The 16,910-nt window shown below is 42.3% G+C and overlaps 2 protein-coding genes across 2 annotated transcripts; one reads left to right on the forward strand and one right to left on the reverse strand.

The window, feature by feature from the left end:
- Positions 1–6,675: 6,675 nt before the first annotated feature.
- On the reverse strand, positions 6,676–8,810 carry MELLADRAFT_78645 (uncharacterized protein; the record flags this gene model as incomplete). The annotated part of the gene is made up of 5 exons (XM_007413570.1): positions 6,676–7,572; positions 7,650–8,008; positions 8,084–8,243; positions 8,322–8,349; positions 8,419–8,810. The coding sequence occupies 5 exons, from the start codon at positions 8,496–8,498 to the stop codon at positions 7,525–7,527; spliced, it is 675 nt and encodes a 224-aa protein (XP_007413632.1).
- Positions 8,811–11,009: 2,199 nt separating this feature from the next.
- Positions 11,010–13,994, forward strand: MELLADRAFT_75364 (uncharacterized protein; the record flags this gene model as incomplete). The annotated part of the gene is made up of 3 exons (XM_007413479.1): positions 11,010–11,997; positions 12,503–13,001; positions 13,070–13,994. The coding sequence occupies 3 exons, from the start codon at positions 11,355–11,357 to the stop codon at positions 13,704–13,706; spliced, it is 1,779 nt and encodes a 592-aa protein (XP_007413541.1).
- Between the last annotated feature and the right edge of the window lie 2,916 nt (positions 13,995–16,910).

Raw genomic sequence — 16,910 nt, forward strand, 5'->3', positions numbered from 1 at the left:
TGACTCGGTTTGAAGTAGTCAGAGTAAGGTATCGGACAACAATCAAGAAGATGTTGTTTCAAATCCAAAACCGATCAAACCAGCGGAACAACCATCTTCGCCATCGGATAAACACAATCCATCATCTGAACCAGTCACTCCAACAGCTCATACTCCTGAGTTGGAGACCTCTCCACCGCCTTCACCCTACCATCCGACCACTCCGATTCCTCTGAGCCAGTCAATTCATGCTCCACGTCCTGATGTCATTGTTCAGCCTGTATTACATCCAAACGTAACAGTTAGACAACGAAGACCTCCGCCTGTCAAAGACACGAAGATACGAGATTCATCACATACATCACCTCCATCTTCACACTCCTCTGCCTCATCTATTAGCAGAACTTCAGACCTATCTGACAACCTTCAGCCAGTCACGGCCACCGTTCCTCAAGTTTCCCCCACACCTTCGGTAGCGAACTCAAACAAATCATCTTCTCTGTCATTGAGTCCGTCAATACCTGCAGTTGGACGACAATCACCCAAGTCTCTGAGTCCGACAGTACAGGTTCAGGCGGATCCACCCACAAATCAAGCTCCTGTCAGCACGGTAGTCCCAATCATACCAAGTCAAACATCTGTGAATCCACCTACCAAGGCGCCGGAAGTCTCACCTCCAATTAGAATATCATCTAGAAGTCGTCGCCCTCCGGAACGTTATGGTTTTCCTTCACAATCCAATGTAGCCATGTCTTCCCCTCTGATGCTTATCACTCGTAATCGGACCATCATCCCTAATCATTATGGTTTTACTGCAACTAACGGATCTGATCCTGATAGTCCGACGTTTGCTCAAGCCATGGCGGGACCGGATAAGCAGGCATGGGTTCAGGCTATGCAACAAGAATTTGACTCACTAACTGAACATGGTGTCGGTAAGCTGGTTGATCCTCCGCCAGGGGCGAGCGTCCTCGGGGGGATGTGGATATTCAACAAGAAACGTGACGAACATAATCGAGTAGTCCGTTTCAAGGCACGATGGGTGGTTCTCGGAAATCATCAGGTGAAGGGTTTGGACTATGATGACACTTATGCTTCGGTAGGAAAACTAGACTCATTACGAATTCTCCTAGCTCTCTCAACTATCAAATCATCACATAGAAGACAAATGAAAGTGCGACAGTTTGACATAGTGACCGCATTTCTCAATGGCAACATGAAGGACTTAGTCTACGCTATACAAGTCAAGGGTTTCGAACACCCCATTCTTCGTCATCGTGTTTGGCAACTTATCAAATCTCTCTACGGGACCAAACAAGCAGCGCGTAGGTGGCAACAGCATTTTGGAGCTACAGCAGCATGTTTCCAATTACACTCGGTTAGCTCTGACACTGCAGTATATGTACTCAAATCAACTCTCGGTCTACTCATCCTACATCTTCATGTGGACGACTCTCTGGTATTCTGCGACAGCGATGAATTGTTTAACAAATTCAAATCATTCATTGATTCCAAGTACAAGCTCAAATGGACTGAAAGGCCTACACTTTATCTTGGAATCAAGCTGGACATATCATCGGACAATTCAGTAGTGAAAATTTCTCAATCTCATTATATTGAGGCAATCTTGGAACGTTTCACAATGGTAAATTGTACGCCAGCAAAGACACCTCTCCCTCAAAAGCTCATCCTATCACCAGGAACAAATGACAAAATCAAGGAGGCCAAGAACATCCCGTATCAAGAATTAGTGGGTTGTTTGCAGTGGATAGCGACTTGTACAAGACCAGATATATCTTATGCTGTATCTCAACTTTCTAGATACAATTCAGCGTGGACAGTAGCTCATTGGACCGCTGCAAAGCACGTATTGCGGTATTTGCGGGGAACTCAAGATATTTCAATTACTTACTCTGGGGGGATTCAAGAACCTCAAGCATTTTCAGACTCAGATTTCTCACAATGTCCTTTTACCTGAAAGTCAGTGACGGGCTATGTGGTAACGGTGGCAGATGGAGCGGTAAGCTGGAAATCTCAACGTCAGAGTGTTGTAGCCTTATCGACTTCGGAAGCTGAGTATCTAGCCACAACCAAATGCGCCAAACACATGTCATGGGTGTGATCCTTTTATTTTGACATTATGCACCAACTGGAAGAACCTACACCATTTTACATCGACAACACATCTGCTATATTTACTGCTACTGGTGATGGTATAAAGGCTAAATCAAAACATATAGATAGACGTTTTCATTATATTAGAGATCTTATAGAATCAAACATGTTAATTATTCATCATATACCAACTGAGGAAATGCTGGCAGATCACTTAACAAAACCTTTAGGTCCGCAGGCTCTTAATCATGCTCTGGAACTCAATCATATGATAGATAAATGATGCTGAAATAGGGGGGATGTTGAAGTAAAGCTTACGTTATAGATGTCACAGATATGAAACTTTACTTAAGAGTATTTCATTACATTTATGTTTTCATGTTTCACGTTCATGTCATGTGTTTTATTCATACTGTGTGTACTCATTTCAAACCTAATTAGTTCAAACTGTATTTCATTTAATACCTGGAAGAGCAGCGAGTAAGATTCTCTCCTCATCCAAGTTATTCTCACTTATTCTTGGATGAAGGTGAGTTATCACTCGTGGGATTGGTGTTCTTAGATTCAAGGTTCACGTTCTGAATCGTAACCATCCCTGCTCTGACAGGTAAGTCATTCAATCAATGTTGTTGTTTTTCATAACTTTCTATTTAGAGTTTTTATCAATTGTTGTTGTTAAAGAAATCAAAACTGATCCAAGTTATTCTCACTTATTCTTGGATGAAGGTGAGTTATCACTCGTGGGATTGGTGTTCTTAGATTCAAGGTTCACGTTCTGAATCGTAACCATCCCTGCTCTGACAGAAGGTGAGTTATCACTCGTGGGATTGGTGTTCTTAGATTCAAGGTTCACGTTCTGAATTGTAACCATCCCTGCTCTGACAGATTGACAGTCAATTGGTGGACAATGAAGAGAGGTGAGATTGAGATAGAAGTGGGGGTGAGAGTGGTCGAATATGGTGAGATTGAGATAGAAGTGGGGGCAAGGGTAGTCAAATGAGGTGTTGAATGGGTGTAATCTTGAAAAGAAAGGGAGGGGCGCAGGGCATGGACCAATACATGTTTGGGGCGTAAAGGGTATGGGTATATACAGGTCATAGCGCTTGCTATGTGTGCCACTATACATGTGGACATGCTACATACAAGCTCGAGCGCTGCACATAACCCACTACAGGAAATTTCAGTTTCCAGATAGGGCTGTGCACCATCCACTAAGGCCACACCCCCTATTTTTAGTGGAAGTCCCGCAGCGCTTCCGCAGTGCTTCCACTATCTATGGTGGCGCGGTTTCGTCGTTGGCTGAGTACAGTTCCACCACAAATCGCCGTTGACACCGGGATATGTGACAATAGCTGCATCTCTATGTGGGATGGTTGATTGCATATATGGTGGCAGACAAAGTCGTCCGTGTTTCTTCTTGATGAAGTCAGACTGATGGATCAGCTTGCCTTCGCTTTTGTTTTAATAGTGCAGTCCTTTTCTGATAACCACACCTTTGAATTCTCTTCACCTGTGTGAAGTGTACATTCATCTTGATATACACGCACAAGCTCTCAAGTTGACCCTTCAAGTGTTGGACAAACAATCTGGTCCTTGTTGTTGCCAATGTAAGTGACTTCGCATTTGATGTATTGATTGATTCTTTCATCATATTCTTGACAATATAATACAACATCTGCTCTTTCATGTCCATCATAGTAGAGACCTTTAGATACGGGTTTAAAATTGAAAGTCAGTCTATGCATCCATCTGCTTGCTGTCACTTCTGAAATAGTGTCCTGATATTGTTCAAATTTTGGTAGAATCTTTGTATTGACGTATTGACAAAGGAGTCGAGGTGTAACCTGAGAAGTTGAGCAAAACAGAGGATAAGTGTACAACTCATATGTAATCAGAAGAAGTAGCTTGAGTACCTTGCTAACTTTATGAGTTGCTGTCCATGCATCAATCATCTTTACTATCTCCGGATTGTCCAGCACAGAAGAATGCCTGGAGAATGCCCCACACTTGCGTATTGGTAAGCGCTTGTGCAAGATGACATGAGCTGCTTGTTTTCTTATCCGCTCGCCGTGACTTTTTCCAACTTCAAGACCAGTCCGAACCCCTTTCTGTCGGCGGAGAGCTGTCTGGGCCACCTTGCGTGAAGCCTGCATGCTCGAAGGCCGAGGGTTGATCAAATTCAATTCTTTTCTTCTGTTGTTGAATTCTCGTAGATCAGCAAGCTCAGTAAGTTTATGATTTGAAGTTTGAGTCATTTTACTATTGTAATAATCAGCTGCTTCTTCAATAGCATCATTCAATCTCTCCCACTTGTTATTGATGCATTTGAGCCTCCCTTTGGATTTGATGACTGGATCTGTTGAAGTATTTATGAAAGAATTTTCCAGTGACATTTCATCTTCATAGATCTCGTCCGTTGATTCAGTTGAATGAATTGAATCTTCTTCAAGGTCTGGGAAAACTTCAACTTCAGTGTGAGGGCTAGATGGTAATATTGGAGTGAGATTTGTTGGCTCGAAATCATTTGGTTGTTTTTCTTCTGGCTTGTCTTTTAAATCTGAACACTCCTGAATAAGTGGATTTGCATTTCGACATTGGCGTTGAGCCTTCATACGTTTGGTTGGGGGAGGCATTGAATGAATAACAAAAATTAAATAAACAATGAAGTTGAAAATTAGAAGGACATCAAGTTTTGAAATTTGGCCGGGTCAAACGGGGCACAACCCCGTTCTACATTTCCTTACTTTCAGGGATAAGCACTATAGTTGAAAAGGAACAAAGTTGCTGCAATGAATGGCATGGCATGGCTGTAGAATATTGACAATAGGCCACATTTTTGCCAAAGGCAATATTCTCACACTGGACAAAGGAAGAACTGAGTGAATATGTAAATATCTGATGCACCGATTATTAATATCAAAGCACTACACATGTCATACATTTCCCCAATATGGTCTTTCAGTGCCTTTTTTGACATCAAAGGAGAAGTGCTAGTTGGATCAAACAGTAATTTTGGAAAACAATTTGATTGAGTAGTAATTCTGAAACCCCAAGCAAATATTCTGTTGAGAATGCAAATGAAAGATTTCTGATGTATCATTTAGAGAAAGTATTTGCCTGGGAATCTGAAATCTGAAAAACATATCTTGTTCATGGAAGAGGTCTCCTGCTACATGGCATCAGTGAGGAAAAAAGCACAAGTTCACAACATTGTCCAAATGATGTGAGACAAAAAGTATCAAATGAAAATACTACAAAGTATTGAATCCCTCATGGTTTGCCATGACCACAGTTCAAAAAGCATTGGTCCATATTGTAGTCCAGATTTAAGTTTTACTAGGGACCTGGAGGCTGATGCCACCCTCACAATCTGTTGGTATTGGACCAGTAGGTCCATTCTCTCTCTGCAAGCAGTACTTTTGCTTGTTCCAGAATCATGAAAAGGGACCAGAAGCAAGAAACTTGGTAGGAGGAGAGAAATCTCCCAAATATGTGGAAGTCTTTCATTGCAAATTGTTCTTGATTAACTCTAAAGCTATTTATCCTATCAAGTACATTTGAGTCCAGTTCCTAGTGCTAAATTTGTATACAAGAGATGTAAAGTACTGAGAACACACTATTTGGTGGTTAAGATTGTAGTTAGAAAGAAAGGGATGAACATTAGACACAAGACAGGCATATATGTATTTGAAACAACACCGGTTTAATTGAACAAGAAGTTAACTGCCTTTGATGAGCATTGATTTACATAATCGTCAAACAATGCAAACCAAAAAACACAATGTGATTGGAGTAAGACCAGACCAAAAGTATAAAAAGAAGTACTGAAAAGCACTGAGCCCTATTGTTTACCATGATCACCGGAATAAAAGTATTCAACCAAAGATCAAACACATTGCCACCTATTGTAGTCCAGATTTAAGTTGATACACTAAAAAAATCTTGGATATAGTTTCCTTTTTGTTTCTGTTTGATTCTTGTTTGTGTGGGTTGTTTTGTTTCCGTTTTAATTGAGTAAAAGAGGTCTTTGTCAATGTGAATGTGGTTGCAGGGAATGCATTTTTTTCATACATATGTAGCTTATCTTAGCAATGTAAAAATAGTTTCCTTTATACATGTTTTTTGTAAGTTGTTTGTGTTTGTTGGCAACTGTTTTGGGTGTGTAAGATTGATTAAATCTCAAAGGGTGTCCGGTCTACGTCCTTTTGAGGAGACCTGCTTTGAAATGTAGCCTCCTCTGCTCACTCCAGAGGGCCCAAGTCAACATTACTTGTTCCAAACCAAACACCACGGTACAGTCACAAACAATTGTTTTCCGTGTCGCGCATCCCAATTTCCAACACATAGGTCGCAATTAATTTTTAAATATACAATCATTATGGTGTCAATGACATCAAAATCATTGACAGCTAAATTGGTAATCAACAAAAAATAGCCAGGGGAAGGCCAACGTCCTACCCAAGATAGTGCAGGAAAGTTGATATGGACGAGCAACCAACGTACTCGAGATAAGTGTCATATTAACCCGTAGTTGATATTGTAGCCCCTCACAAGTTGGAGGGGCAAAGGCTTACAGAGTTTAATAAAAAAAATCATTTCTGTTCATACCTCATCATAACCTTCACCATACTTCGTGAGATAAAAAAAAGCTTGTAAACAACTAAAAGAAGCAATCACTCAAAGTCCAAAAAGCCAAAGCCAACAAAACCGTCTTGTTTTCTTTCTTTGTATGAAGCCCAACTAATATAATCTCATACACACACAAAATAAACTATACTAACAACCACGAAAATCTCATTAACAAAACTCAGTTAAATAGATATTCACAAAACAAAATAACAAGTCATCAACTTCAGAAAAGAAAAAAAAAAGGATAGGACGATAGTTAATAATTGAAAATGCGGGTCCGTATATCCTTGCAATAGAATCATTCTTAAACCCAATCTTGTCACTGCTTTTATCCTTCATTGAGAAAAAGCAACGCCAGGACGAGAAGAGGAGGTCGAAAAGGGATGCATATCCTCATAATACAAAACACATCAATACATATGAACATACAAACAGGATAGATACGACAGGATGAGACTGAAAAAGCCCATAACCTGGTCGTTTCGAGATTCGCCCGGAAGGTCCAGGGATTTTGGAATTTTTGATGATTTAAGAGAACAGCAGGAGTGAAGCGAGATTGGGTGAGATTCTTCACGAGTTGGTGAATAGGATAGATGTCACTAGAAGCTGAGAAGGAAGTTGATGATGATACATGACAGGATATAGACCGATTTTGCGGAACATCGACGTCGTATTTGAGAGGAGTAAGGTGATGATTGAAAAGGAAATCTCAGGGAAAATATCTGCTCGTAAAGGGAAGATCGGGATGGAACTTCTTTGATTTATAAAATGGATGTGTCGTGCGAGGGGAAGAGTCGGGTGTTATTGAGTGGCTGGGTCGGGTTGACAAGAGGGCTGGGTCTGAGATAGCTATGAAAGGTAATCAAACGATGATCCGCTATCAACGACATGGTCTGAAGTCAAGAAATCTATCAACAAACGCTAACCTGACCACAGGAAGCAGATTCATCGGCGTCCACTACCTGTACATTCGGCAAGACCAGAGTGGCTACCGAATCATGTCTCTGACTCATGACGTTCAGCAATGAAGGGTCTTCAGCATCGAGTGCCTGACCCACTATCTGAGTTGTGCGGTCGGCGTCCTCAGCAGCATCCTCATACTTTGGTGGGGGAATCCGATAGGCAGGAGGTGAAAGTTGAGGCTCCGAAAGGGAAGCACGTAAAACCGTGATGTTAGGGAGTGTTGGGATAGGAAGCGTGTCGACTGAAGCGGAGCGAGGAGGAGCGGGTGAACTGGCGATGGGAGTTGATGCTAAGATAAGATTGCGACTGGTGGGAAGCACACCTACAAGATTGCATATATAATTTGTTTGGCAAACAAGCTAAGAAGATATAGGCTGAAACGGATGAGAAGACTCACTTTCACGATAGGTAGGTAAACCGACTGCTTCACCTCTGCGTTCCATAGCCACTCGCTCTTCCGCATCTCGGGAAGATTGACCAGCTGACTGCTGAGCTGCAAGTCTTTTACCCTTACGAGTGTAAAGCACTCGAGAGACGATTGTGAGAGCAACGAGTACCTATGAGAAGGAAAGAAGATGCTGTTAGCTCGATCAACGAGCAGCTTGAAAGAGGCCCTTTTTTGAAAACCGACTTACGAAGACGACCACAGCAACTGCTCCATAACTGGGGGAAGGATCGGAGAATCATTTAACGATGAGCTGTTTGATAATGATGGGATGAAGTTGGCTCAACTATGTCGCTGCACCCAATCCACCGCCAGAGCGAGAGTTGTTATTGCCAGTGGCATTGGGATCGGTAGAGTTGGAGGCCATGAGGGATACAGGTCAAGATATACTCTGATCGTGAATGTGTGAATGAGATCTAGTTTGTAAAAAAGATGAGGATTGGGTAGATGGCTAGGTTCGACTGAATGATCTTTGTTCTGATAAATGTGAAATGATTTAAAAGAAATGAGGAGAAGGAGAAGGAAAGGTGAAGTGGTACAGAGTGGAGATAGTAGTGGAGAAAGGGGAGTGAAAGTGAAAGTGAGCTTCGGTGAGTGGTAAAACTAACTTTTTGAAAAAGAAGAAGCGTAAAGTATCAAAATCGATCAAGATCTTGATAAGAATTTCAACCAATCAACTTCAGATTTGGAAATTAAAAAATCAAAAATCAAAAAATTAAATCTTACATAAGGAATCTCAAAATCAAATTAGTAATCAATCAATCTCTTCAAATAAAATAATTATGCTTACTCTCTTGAAAAATCGGAGTTACCTTCAATGTATCGGCTTCAAAGTTTAGAGTGATGGTGAAGTGAAGTAAAAAGCTTGATGAGAAACTCAAAAAGTTTTGAGAACTGATTCAAGATATTATTTCGTTAGCTTTGAACCGCATGCAAGAAAAATTAACTGGAGGCTTAAAACTGGCTTAATATTTGGGATATCTTCTCAGTCAGTCCATTGCTATTCAACTGAATCAATCATCTCAACAGTTCAATTCAATTGACAAATAAAATCACCCACGATTGCAAATTCTACTGGATGGCTGTGTTGGCGTGATGGTGAATGGTGTTTGTATTTCAACATACATGCCGTGTGTGAACAACAGATTGATTGGTATGTTTACATATAACCTACAGTACCCAAGACGGCTTTGTGTCTTGACTCTTGATGATGGTCACATAGAGCATAAAGAGTGCAAGCCAGCAAATCCTAGCCTACACCCTTTCAGCATCCGACTGCAATCATCCTGATCCGTTGGTGGAGACTATGAGCTCGGGACGGAGGAAGTTGGCTGTATTATAGTTCGACATAGGTTTACAACTTTATTTCCGCTCAGACTAGACCAAACAATTCGAATGATCAAGCAAACGGAAATTACAACTGCCAAGCTTACGAGTCGAAAAATCTAAGTATCTCCTTCCCCGTCCGTTTCTCCGGTCTCCTTTTTCGGCATGGTCTTCATTTAAAAGACCTGGTTTATACATAGGTACTTCAAGCTCTTTCAAGCTCCACCCGTAGTCACGGATCACCAAGCCACATTGAAACTATGTGAAGTACATTCAATTTGTTTCAAGTTCAGGTGGATGATAAACGAGAAATGCGCAAAGTGTAAGCTCAATTCAGCCCTTGCCTCGCCTCCGCCTCGAAATGTTATATTTACACCCTTGAGTTGAGAACACGATTCTTCCAATCGCATCTGATTTCCAGTTTTTCGTCAAGAGACCCGAGTATTTGTGTGATTCAGTTTTGAAGACTTTGGGACTCTATGTACAGCTTCACAATCTTTCTGCCTCAAGGCTCGCTTCACTATGCATTCAGTTTGGATTCACAGCTCGTCGAAAGCTTTTCTCGTCTAAACTGCGGGAACCGATCCTAGGTTACCTTTCACATTACCCCAAGTTATGTCCGTCACAGGTTTGCGCTGGTTTGCGCGGGTATGGTCAGTACATAAACAGTCAAGAGCATCAGCACGTCATCAAGAGAAGCGTTTTAACTCAGCCTTCACACGCTCTTAGTGATATTGCTTGGCTTGGGTTGGAAGTTAGAATTGTCAGTCAGCTGAAAGCGAGCCCTCAACCATCCATGACCATGACCCTGAGCCAAGGCTTGCTTGTGTTGCTGGGCAATCGACAAATTCGCCGATCAACATGACTTTGCGGACTTTGCAAACCCGCCTTCAATTCATCATTTGTTAATCAAATCGTCGAGAACTTTTTCTCATGTGCTTGCTTCTGTCCCACGTGCTCTTAGTGGTGAGAAACGGTCGGATGGATTATTTTCTGTGGAGAACCGGTTCTGGAGAAGCGATTGTTGAGATAATAAGATGTCACTCGCGGTTTCCATGACAAGTCCCGCGCGACTAAGGTTCACTACATCCTGCGTGACACGCTGTGACACGTGTGTTGACAACAGGTATGTCATGTGATAGTTCCACTATGTATATAACCCTACATACTGGAGCAGCATAGGAAAGGAGCTTTTTCTTCAGCTTTGCTTCATCTCATTTTCTGGCTGCTCCAGGTAGTCTTCCTTTTTCTCTTGTCTAGGTAACATTCATGAATTTCATATTTACCATGCCTTCATCTTATACCTTGGCTGCTCTGCAACCTCAAGGTTTTCTGTCTTTAAGGGTGTCTTGGTGTGATCAACCCTAACACAGCACAGTTCTTCGCCTCTTGCAAGAGGGACGAAATGCTAGACAAGTCCATGTCAGAGTAACGTCGTGTGAGTAGAAAAGACCAAAGGAGAATTCCAAATCAAGGTCGAATCCGGAGAGAGAACAGGACTTACGTATGTGAGAGAAACTCCTGTATCACCCAAAGTTAATATTCCTGGAAAGGTATATACCCGCGATTCGGATTGCTCCTCTTTCTTTCAGTAACCTCATTGAATTCACTTCTAATCCTTTCTCTCCTACACTTCCTCAACACATTTTACTATACGAAACAATCCTTATTTCGATTAATTGATAAATTTCTTCTTTTAAAATTCCTTTTTTAAAATTCCTTTTTAACTATTTCCAACCTAATAAATCTACACTAAAGCATACACTACACAATCTTTCGTTTTACCTTGTCCAATCTTTCGTCTTACCTTGTCTTGGTCTTACCTTGTCTTGATCCTTAAAGACAAGGAACCACGTTTCCACTCAGTAGTTTTCACCCTATACTTCATCGCAGAATAATGACTAAGGTCGACGCTGCCAAAGCGAAAGCTATTAGGGCTAGCAGACGTATACAAGGACTAGAAGTACCACATACAATAGAACCGACGTCGGGAATCACGACTAGTGAACAGCCACAGACACAGTCTACGTATACACCTCAACCAGCACAATCCACGAGCAAGCTCCAAGACGAAGTCCAAAGAAATCTACTAGAGGAGAATGAGAGCGAAGATAGTCAACCAGACGAAGACGACGAAGCAAGAAATCCAGCAAATCGTTTACGAAACCAGATTCTAGAAACAGAACCAAGAATTAGCAAGAACTTCATAGGTCACGTCCCAATTCCATACCCGGTCGGACCGATACGAGCTCCCAGGTCAGATTACAAAGATTCTTCTTCCGACGGGGACGACCCAGAAGATGACTTTTTAGACAATGAGTCAAGCAAAGAAGAAGAGGTTACACACAAATCGATTTCTCCCGACGACTCCTCAGCAGAGAACTCACCAAGTCACAAGAATTTGTCAGCATCTTTAGGGTCTTCGAACAATGACCAAACCTCCTCAGACTCGGAATCAACCTCATCTTCGAGCAGCGAAAGTGAAAGCGGTTCGGAATCAGACACAGGATCAGATAGCTCAGATAGGAAATCGAAGAAAGGTACAAGAAATATTCCATAACTTAACCCAACTTTCAAATGACCTCTCCTTCCCTATCATACAAATCCGTGAAACGGCACACAACCTTTCCCTCTTTTCCTTATATTCCTTCACCTCACTATCCTACTCTCCATCTGATTCCTATCATCCCATAACATCTGAACGCAGAGTAACCTACTCCAAAGATATTTTAGATCTCAGCTCCCTAGTTTGAGCGCCTCTCGAATGAGAGAAGAGAGCCTTCTGTCCAAAAATGCAAAGCTCTAAATCTCCAATGGAGTATCAAACACAAATCATACCCATGAAAGGTGCCCAAGTGGCGATGGTTTCCACACTTTTAGAAACTATCAAGATGTAACAGTGTTCCATCAAAGGTTGAAACCAATCTGTTGGCTCGTTCTCAATCACATCTATCCCTAACCTATATTGCCCCGACGTCTTAACATAGTCTTTACATGACAATCAGGCAGAAAACATATTCTGACGAAACCCATGATTTCTTTTAGACAAGAAACGAAAACGAATAGCCAAAGTCAAGAAGCAACTTAAGGAAGCGAAGGACGAGTTAAAGAGGCTAAGCAAACTCGAGAAAGGGAAAGCAACATCCCAGTCTAAGAAAGAAAAGAGCAAAAGCAGGCCTTCGTCGAAAAAGAAGAAGAAACGTAAGGGAATTCAAGTAGAAATCGGAGTGATCCCCAACTCCAACTTGATTCAGCTACAACCCTTCCGAAGAGAACAAATGAAGAAGCTTCACTCCTCAATACCACTCACGGTCTTCGATCAATCCTTTGCACTAGCAGATAGCAAAGAATACGACCGTCAACATCACTCCTCATCATCAAAGACAACGAAGAACAAAGGCCTAGATGCACCGTCAGAGTATAAGATGAGCTACGGCGAGTGGACAGAGAACATAAGCCTTTTCAAACGCTATTTAATTATGCATAAACACCCTGAAGTAGCCGAACGAATAAACTACCACATTAAGAATGTGAAACAAGTAAAGTAAGAGTCTAAACAAAGCATTCGAGAACAACTAGAATGACCAAAACTGACACACCGTCTTCATTCAGACGTTCCACCGAGTGTTGGATGACAGCCTTAAGATACGACATTCTTTGTCGGAAGAGTGTTTTTGTAGAAAGAGAGGACAAGCATCCAATCAAAGACATAGGTTCTTTTATGAAGAAATACGAAGAAAAGGCCAAAGACAAGTCTCTCAACTTCGGAGAAACAAACGGCGGGGAGGCGAACCCTTACGCCAAAGGAGGTAGACTAGAGTTCAAACACCCCGAGACTGGCCAGCCTATTGGGTACCCTAACCAACATCAACAACAGATCAGTACGACGAATGTTCAACCTGTAGCCTCCGGATCAAGAGAACACAACTTTAGAGGCCGTCGACGAGCACCAAGACCCCCTAGAACACTCCAGTACCAACAGTACCCTTATCACCAAAACAACCCTTCAACGTACCATAACAATTTACAACCGAGTCAGTATCAGCCTTTTCAAGCACTCCCACAAAACCCCCTTCCAACCATCCACATGGGTTTCCAAACCCAAGGATCGACGAGTAATACTACCAACTCCAACATCCCAGCATCAAACTTCTCCTCGAATAGCACAAAGTTTCCATCTAGAGGGAATAGAGGATCATGGAGAGGTGGTAGAGGTGGAGGAGGAAGACAAGGACAGCTAGAGTCGTAAGCCACTACTCTATCACATTCCCGAATTGTTATTCACAGATAAGCTGCCATCATAACAAGAACTGGTAAAGCCAGTATTAACAAACTATATATGAACTAAACAACAACGGTTGAACTATGTAACATTCTAATTTCTACCTCCAACTCACTACCACTAATGTAACTTCCCATCATTTCAAAACACTATTTAATCTTCCTAATTTCACTCTTCTAACTGTCACTCCTTCATAAATTGTTGAGCATGTCTAAACCAAATGGAATTAATATGCGTAATGCACTTATTTGTTCCAAAAATCCGGAGTAGGAGAAATACCATAGAGCATACTCGAGAGCAACTCGAGAGGCCCGACGTGTGCAGAAAAGAAGACGACAGCGCAGATATAAGAAAAATCGAGAAAGAGAACTCTAAAGCAGAAGTGATACCTATAGAGAGGAAATGGCCAGTAGAAGCTAAATGCGAAATGATAGTAGAAGTCTGGAAGAAAGAGCTAGAGAAACATGATCTATTGCCAGCTTACGAATTTGTATTGGAAGGCTTCAAATCAGGATTCGACCAAGGAATCCCGAAACACACCATAGAAGGGATGCGTCATTTCTGCCCCCCGAACCACCATTCGGCACTCTTAGCAAAAGACAAAATAAAAGAAAACCTGGAAGAAGAGGTCAAAGCAGGACGAATGCTAGGACCTCTGACAAAAGACGAAGTACAAAAACATTATCCCTTTTTCCGCTCAAGCCCCATGGGGGCGGTAATAAATGGAGACGGGTCGTTCCGACCCATCAACGATTTATCTTTTCCGAAAAACAACCCGAAGATACCCAGCGTAAATTCTTTCGTCAATCAAGAAGATTTTAGAACAACCTGGGACAATTTCTATAAGGTTTACACCTTCATCGCAAACTCGGAACACGACCTATTGATAGCGTTATTTGATTGGCTCAAGGCCTATAGACAGATTCCGACAAGACCAGATCAATGGCCGTTCCTCCTGCTATGCGACTTCGATGGCCATCTTTACCTAGACATGTTCATTTCTTTCGGAGGAGTCGCCGGCTGCGGAAGCTTCGGCGGACCAGCTGACGCCTGGAAGGAACTTATAAAAGCTGAATTCGACTTAGAGGAAGCATTTAGATGGGTAGATGATAATCTACTCATCAAAAGGAAAGACAAACCAACACACATGAACGAGATAGTCAGCTACAGCTTAAGTCTAGGAGTCAAAACAAACGAAACAAAATTTTCTCACTTTAGCGATGAACAGAAGTACATCGGATTCCTATGGAATACAACCAACAGAACCGTCGAACTTCCTCCAGGGAAACTAGAACAGAGACTAGTTCAGTTAGAAGAATTCCTCAAGAAGATTGACTTCTCGCACAAGGAAGTTCAGAAAATGAACGGAAGGTTAAATCACGTGGCTTACATAGCCCCACACTTAAGATGCTTTCTGACAAACAACTTTAGGTGGCTGATGGAATGGCACAACCTGTCGGCCAAGCGGAAAATGCCAAAAGACGTTCGCGACGACATGAATGTATGGTCTAAAGCCTTAACAGAGATCCCTAGAAGAAGATTAATGAAAACTAGAACCATAAATAACATAGGTTGGGTTGGAGACGCATCAACGTCATTTGGAATAGGTATCATAGTTGGAAAGTCATGGGGTCAATTCCAACTAAAAGAAGGTTGGGAGTCCCCACTAAGGAAACCAAGACGGGGCATAGCTTGGCTCGAAACAGTTGCAATCAGACTAGGTTTTTCAATAGTAAAGAAGTTACGCGATACACAAGGCGAACGATTCTTGGTCTTGACAGACAATACAACGACGGAAGGCGTTTTGAGAAAAGAAAGATCCAGAGACTACTGGGTTAACGAAGAATGGAAATGTATCTCGGAACAGCTTTTCTCGTCAGACTGCCAACTCGAACAAAGGCGAGTTTGCTCAGCCGACAACGTGGCGGACCTACTATCACGAGGCCTTCCGTCCGGGAAAGATTGGTATCGCCAAGTACACATCGACATCCCAACAGACTTGACACAGTGGTTAGTAGACGTGACAAAAGAACAATCAATACCCAAAGAACGTGAGTAAGAAACACAATATCAGGACTAATAAGTGACCTAACCGGAAAACTCTTCCCACGGTCTTCGGAGAGTAGATTGACACGAAGGTGGACCTATCACGCGACCGGAAATGGAACGAAATCCAAATAACTGCGATGATACCCTACATCAGGCTGACCTCTACAATTTAACCTAAAACGTTTCCCACTTTCTCCGAACGTGTACCTACCAACTCCAAGCCCTCCGTTAAATTCGTTTACTTATACATAAACCCTGCACAAATCAATCAACCTCTGTCACGTCGGCCCTCCACTCCGTAACCTCCCAACGAAATCTAGTCGTGTCTCAGCCTACCCTCAGTAAGCACACCATCCATAAACAACAAGGCAATAGATTACTGACACAGACTCGGGAAACATCAGATAAACATGAAAGACATAACCCCATTTATCAGGATAGACGACAAAGTACCTCTCAGACTTAATAGAGCACAACGCCACATGTTACGTGCTTCCTGGAACAGATCGACAATAGAGTCATACGCTTCGGGAGTCTCGAAATTTAAGAAATTCACGACTGAAAAAAGGCTACAGACCTTCCCCGCGACAAGCGACGTAGTGGAGCTGTTCATAGTATGGGCAGGAGAGAACACAAACAAGAACGAAACCAACAAACCGATTAAAGTAAAGACCATACGGAAGTACTTGACAGCGCTGCGTACTTGGCATGCTTTCCATGGCCACTACTTTCCGGATATACAACTCACTCAACTTAAGTCCATCCTGAGGGCCTCAGAACGTTTGGAGGCAAGGGCACCGATTCTTCGAGCAAACCGAGAACCAGTTACCCCAAAGGCTCTTATCATTCTAGTGGGAAATTTGGCCGAACACGAACCTGACCCACTGGGTTTGACTGCTCTTGCTCTCGTAGCGTATTGGGGTCTCGCTAGATTAGGAGAATTGGTCTGTAAACACACCAAACACGGAAAATACAACCTTACAGCCATTCTACGAGCCGACCTTACGTTTCACAAATCCGAAGGAACCACAATCGCCGTGATAGGCTTACGAGAGGCTAAGACGTCAGCCCCAGGAGAAGTCCAGTACCTGAATCTAAGGGCGACTGATGGCGTCTTATGCC

The sequence above is a fragment of the Melampsora larici-populina genome (assembly GCF_000204055.1).
Source record: "Melampsora larici-populina 98AG31 unplaced genomic scaffold MELLAscaffold_37, whole genome shotgun sequence".
Taxonomy (NCBI): Eukaryota; Fungi; Basidiomycota; class Pucciniomycetes; order Pucciniales; family Melampsoraceae; genus Melampsora; species Melampsora laricis-populina.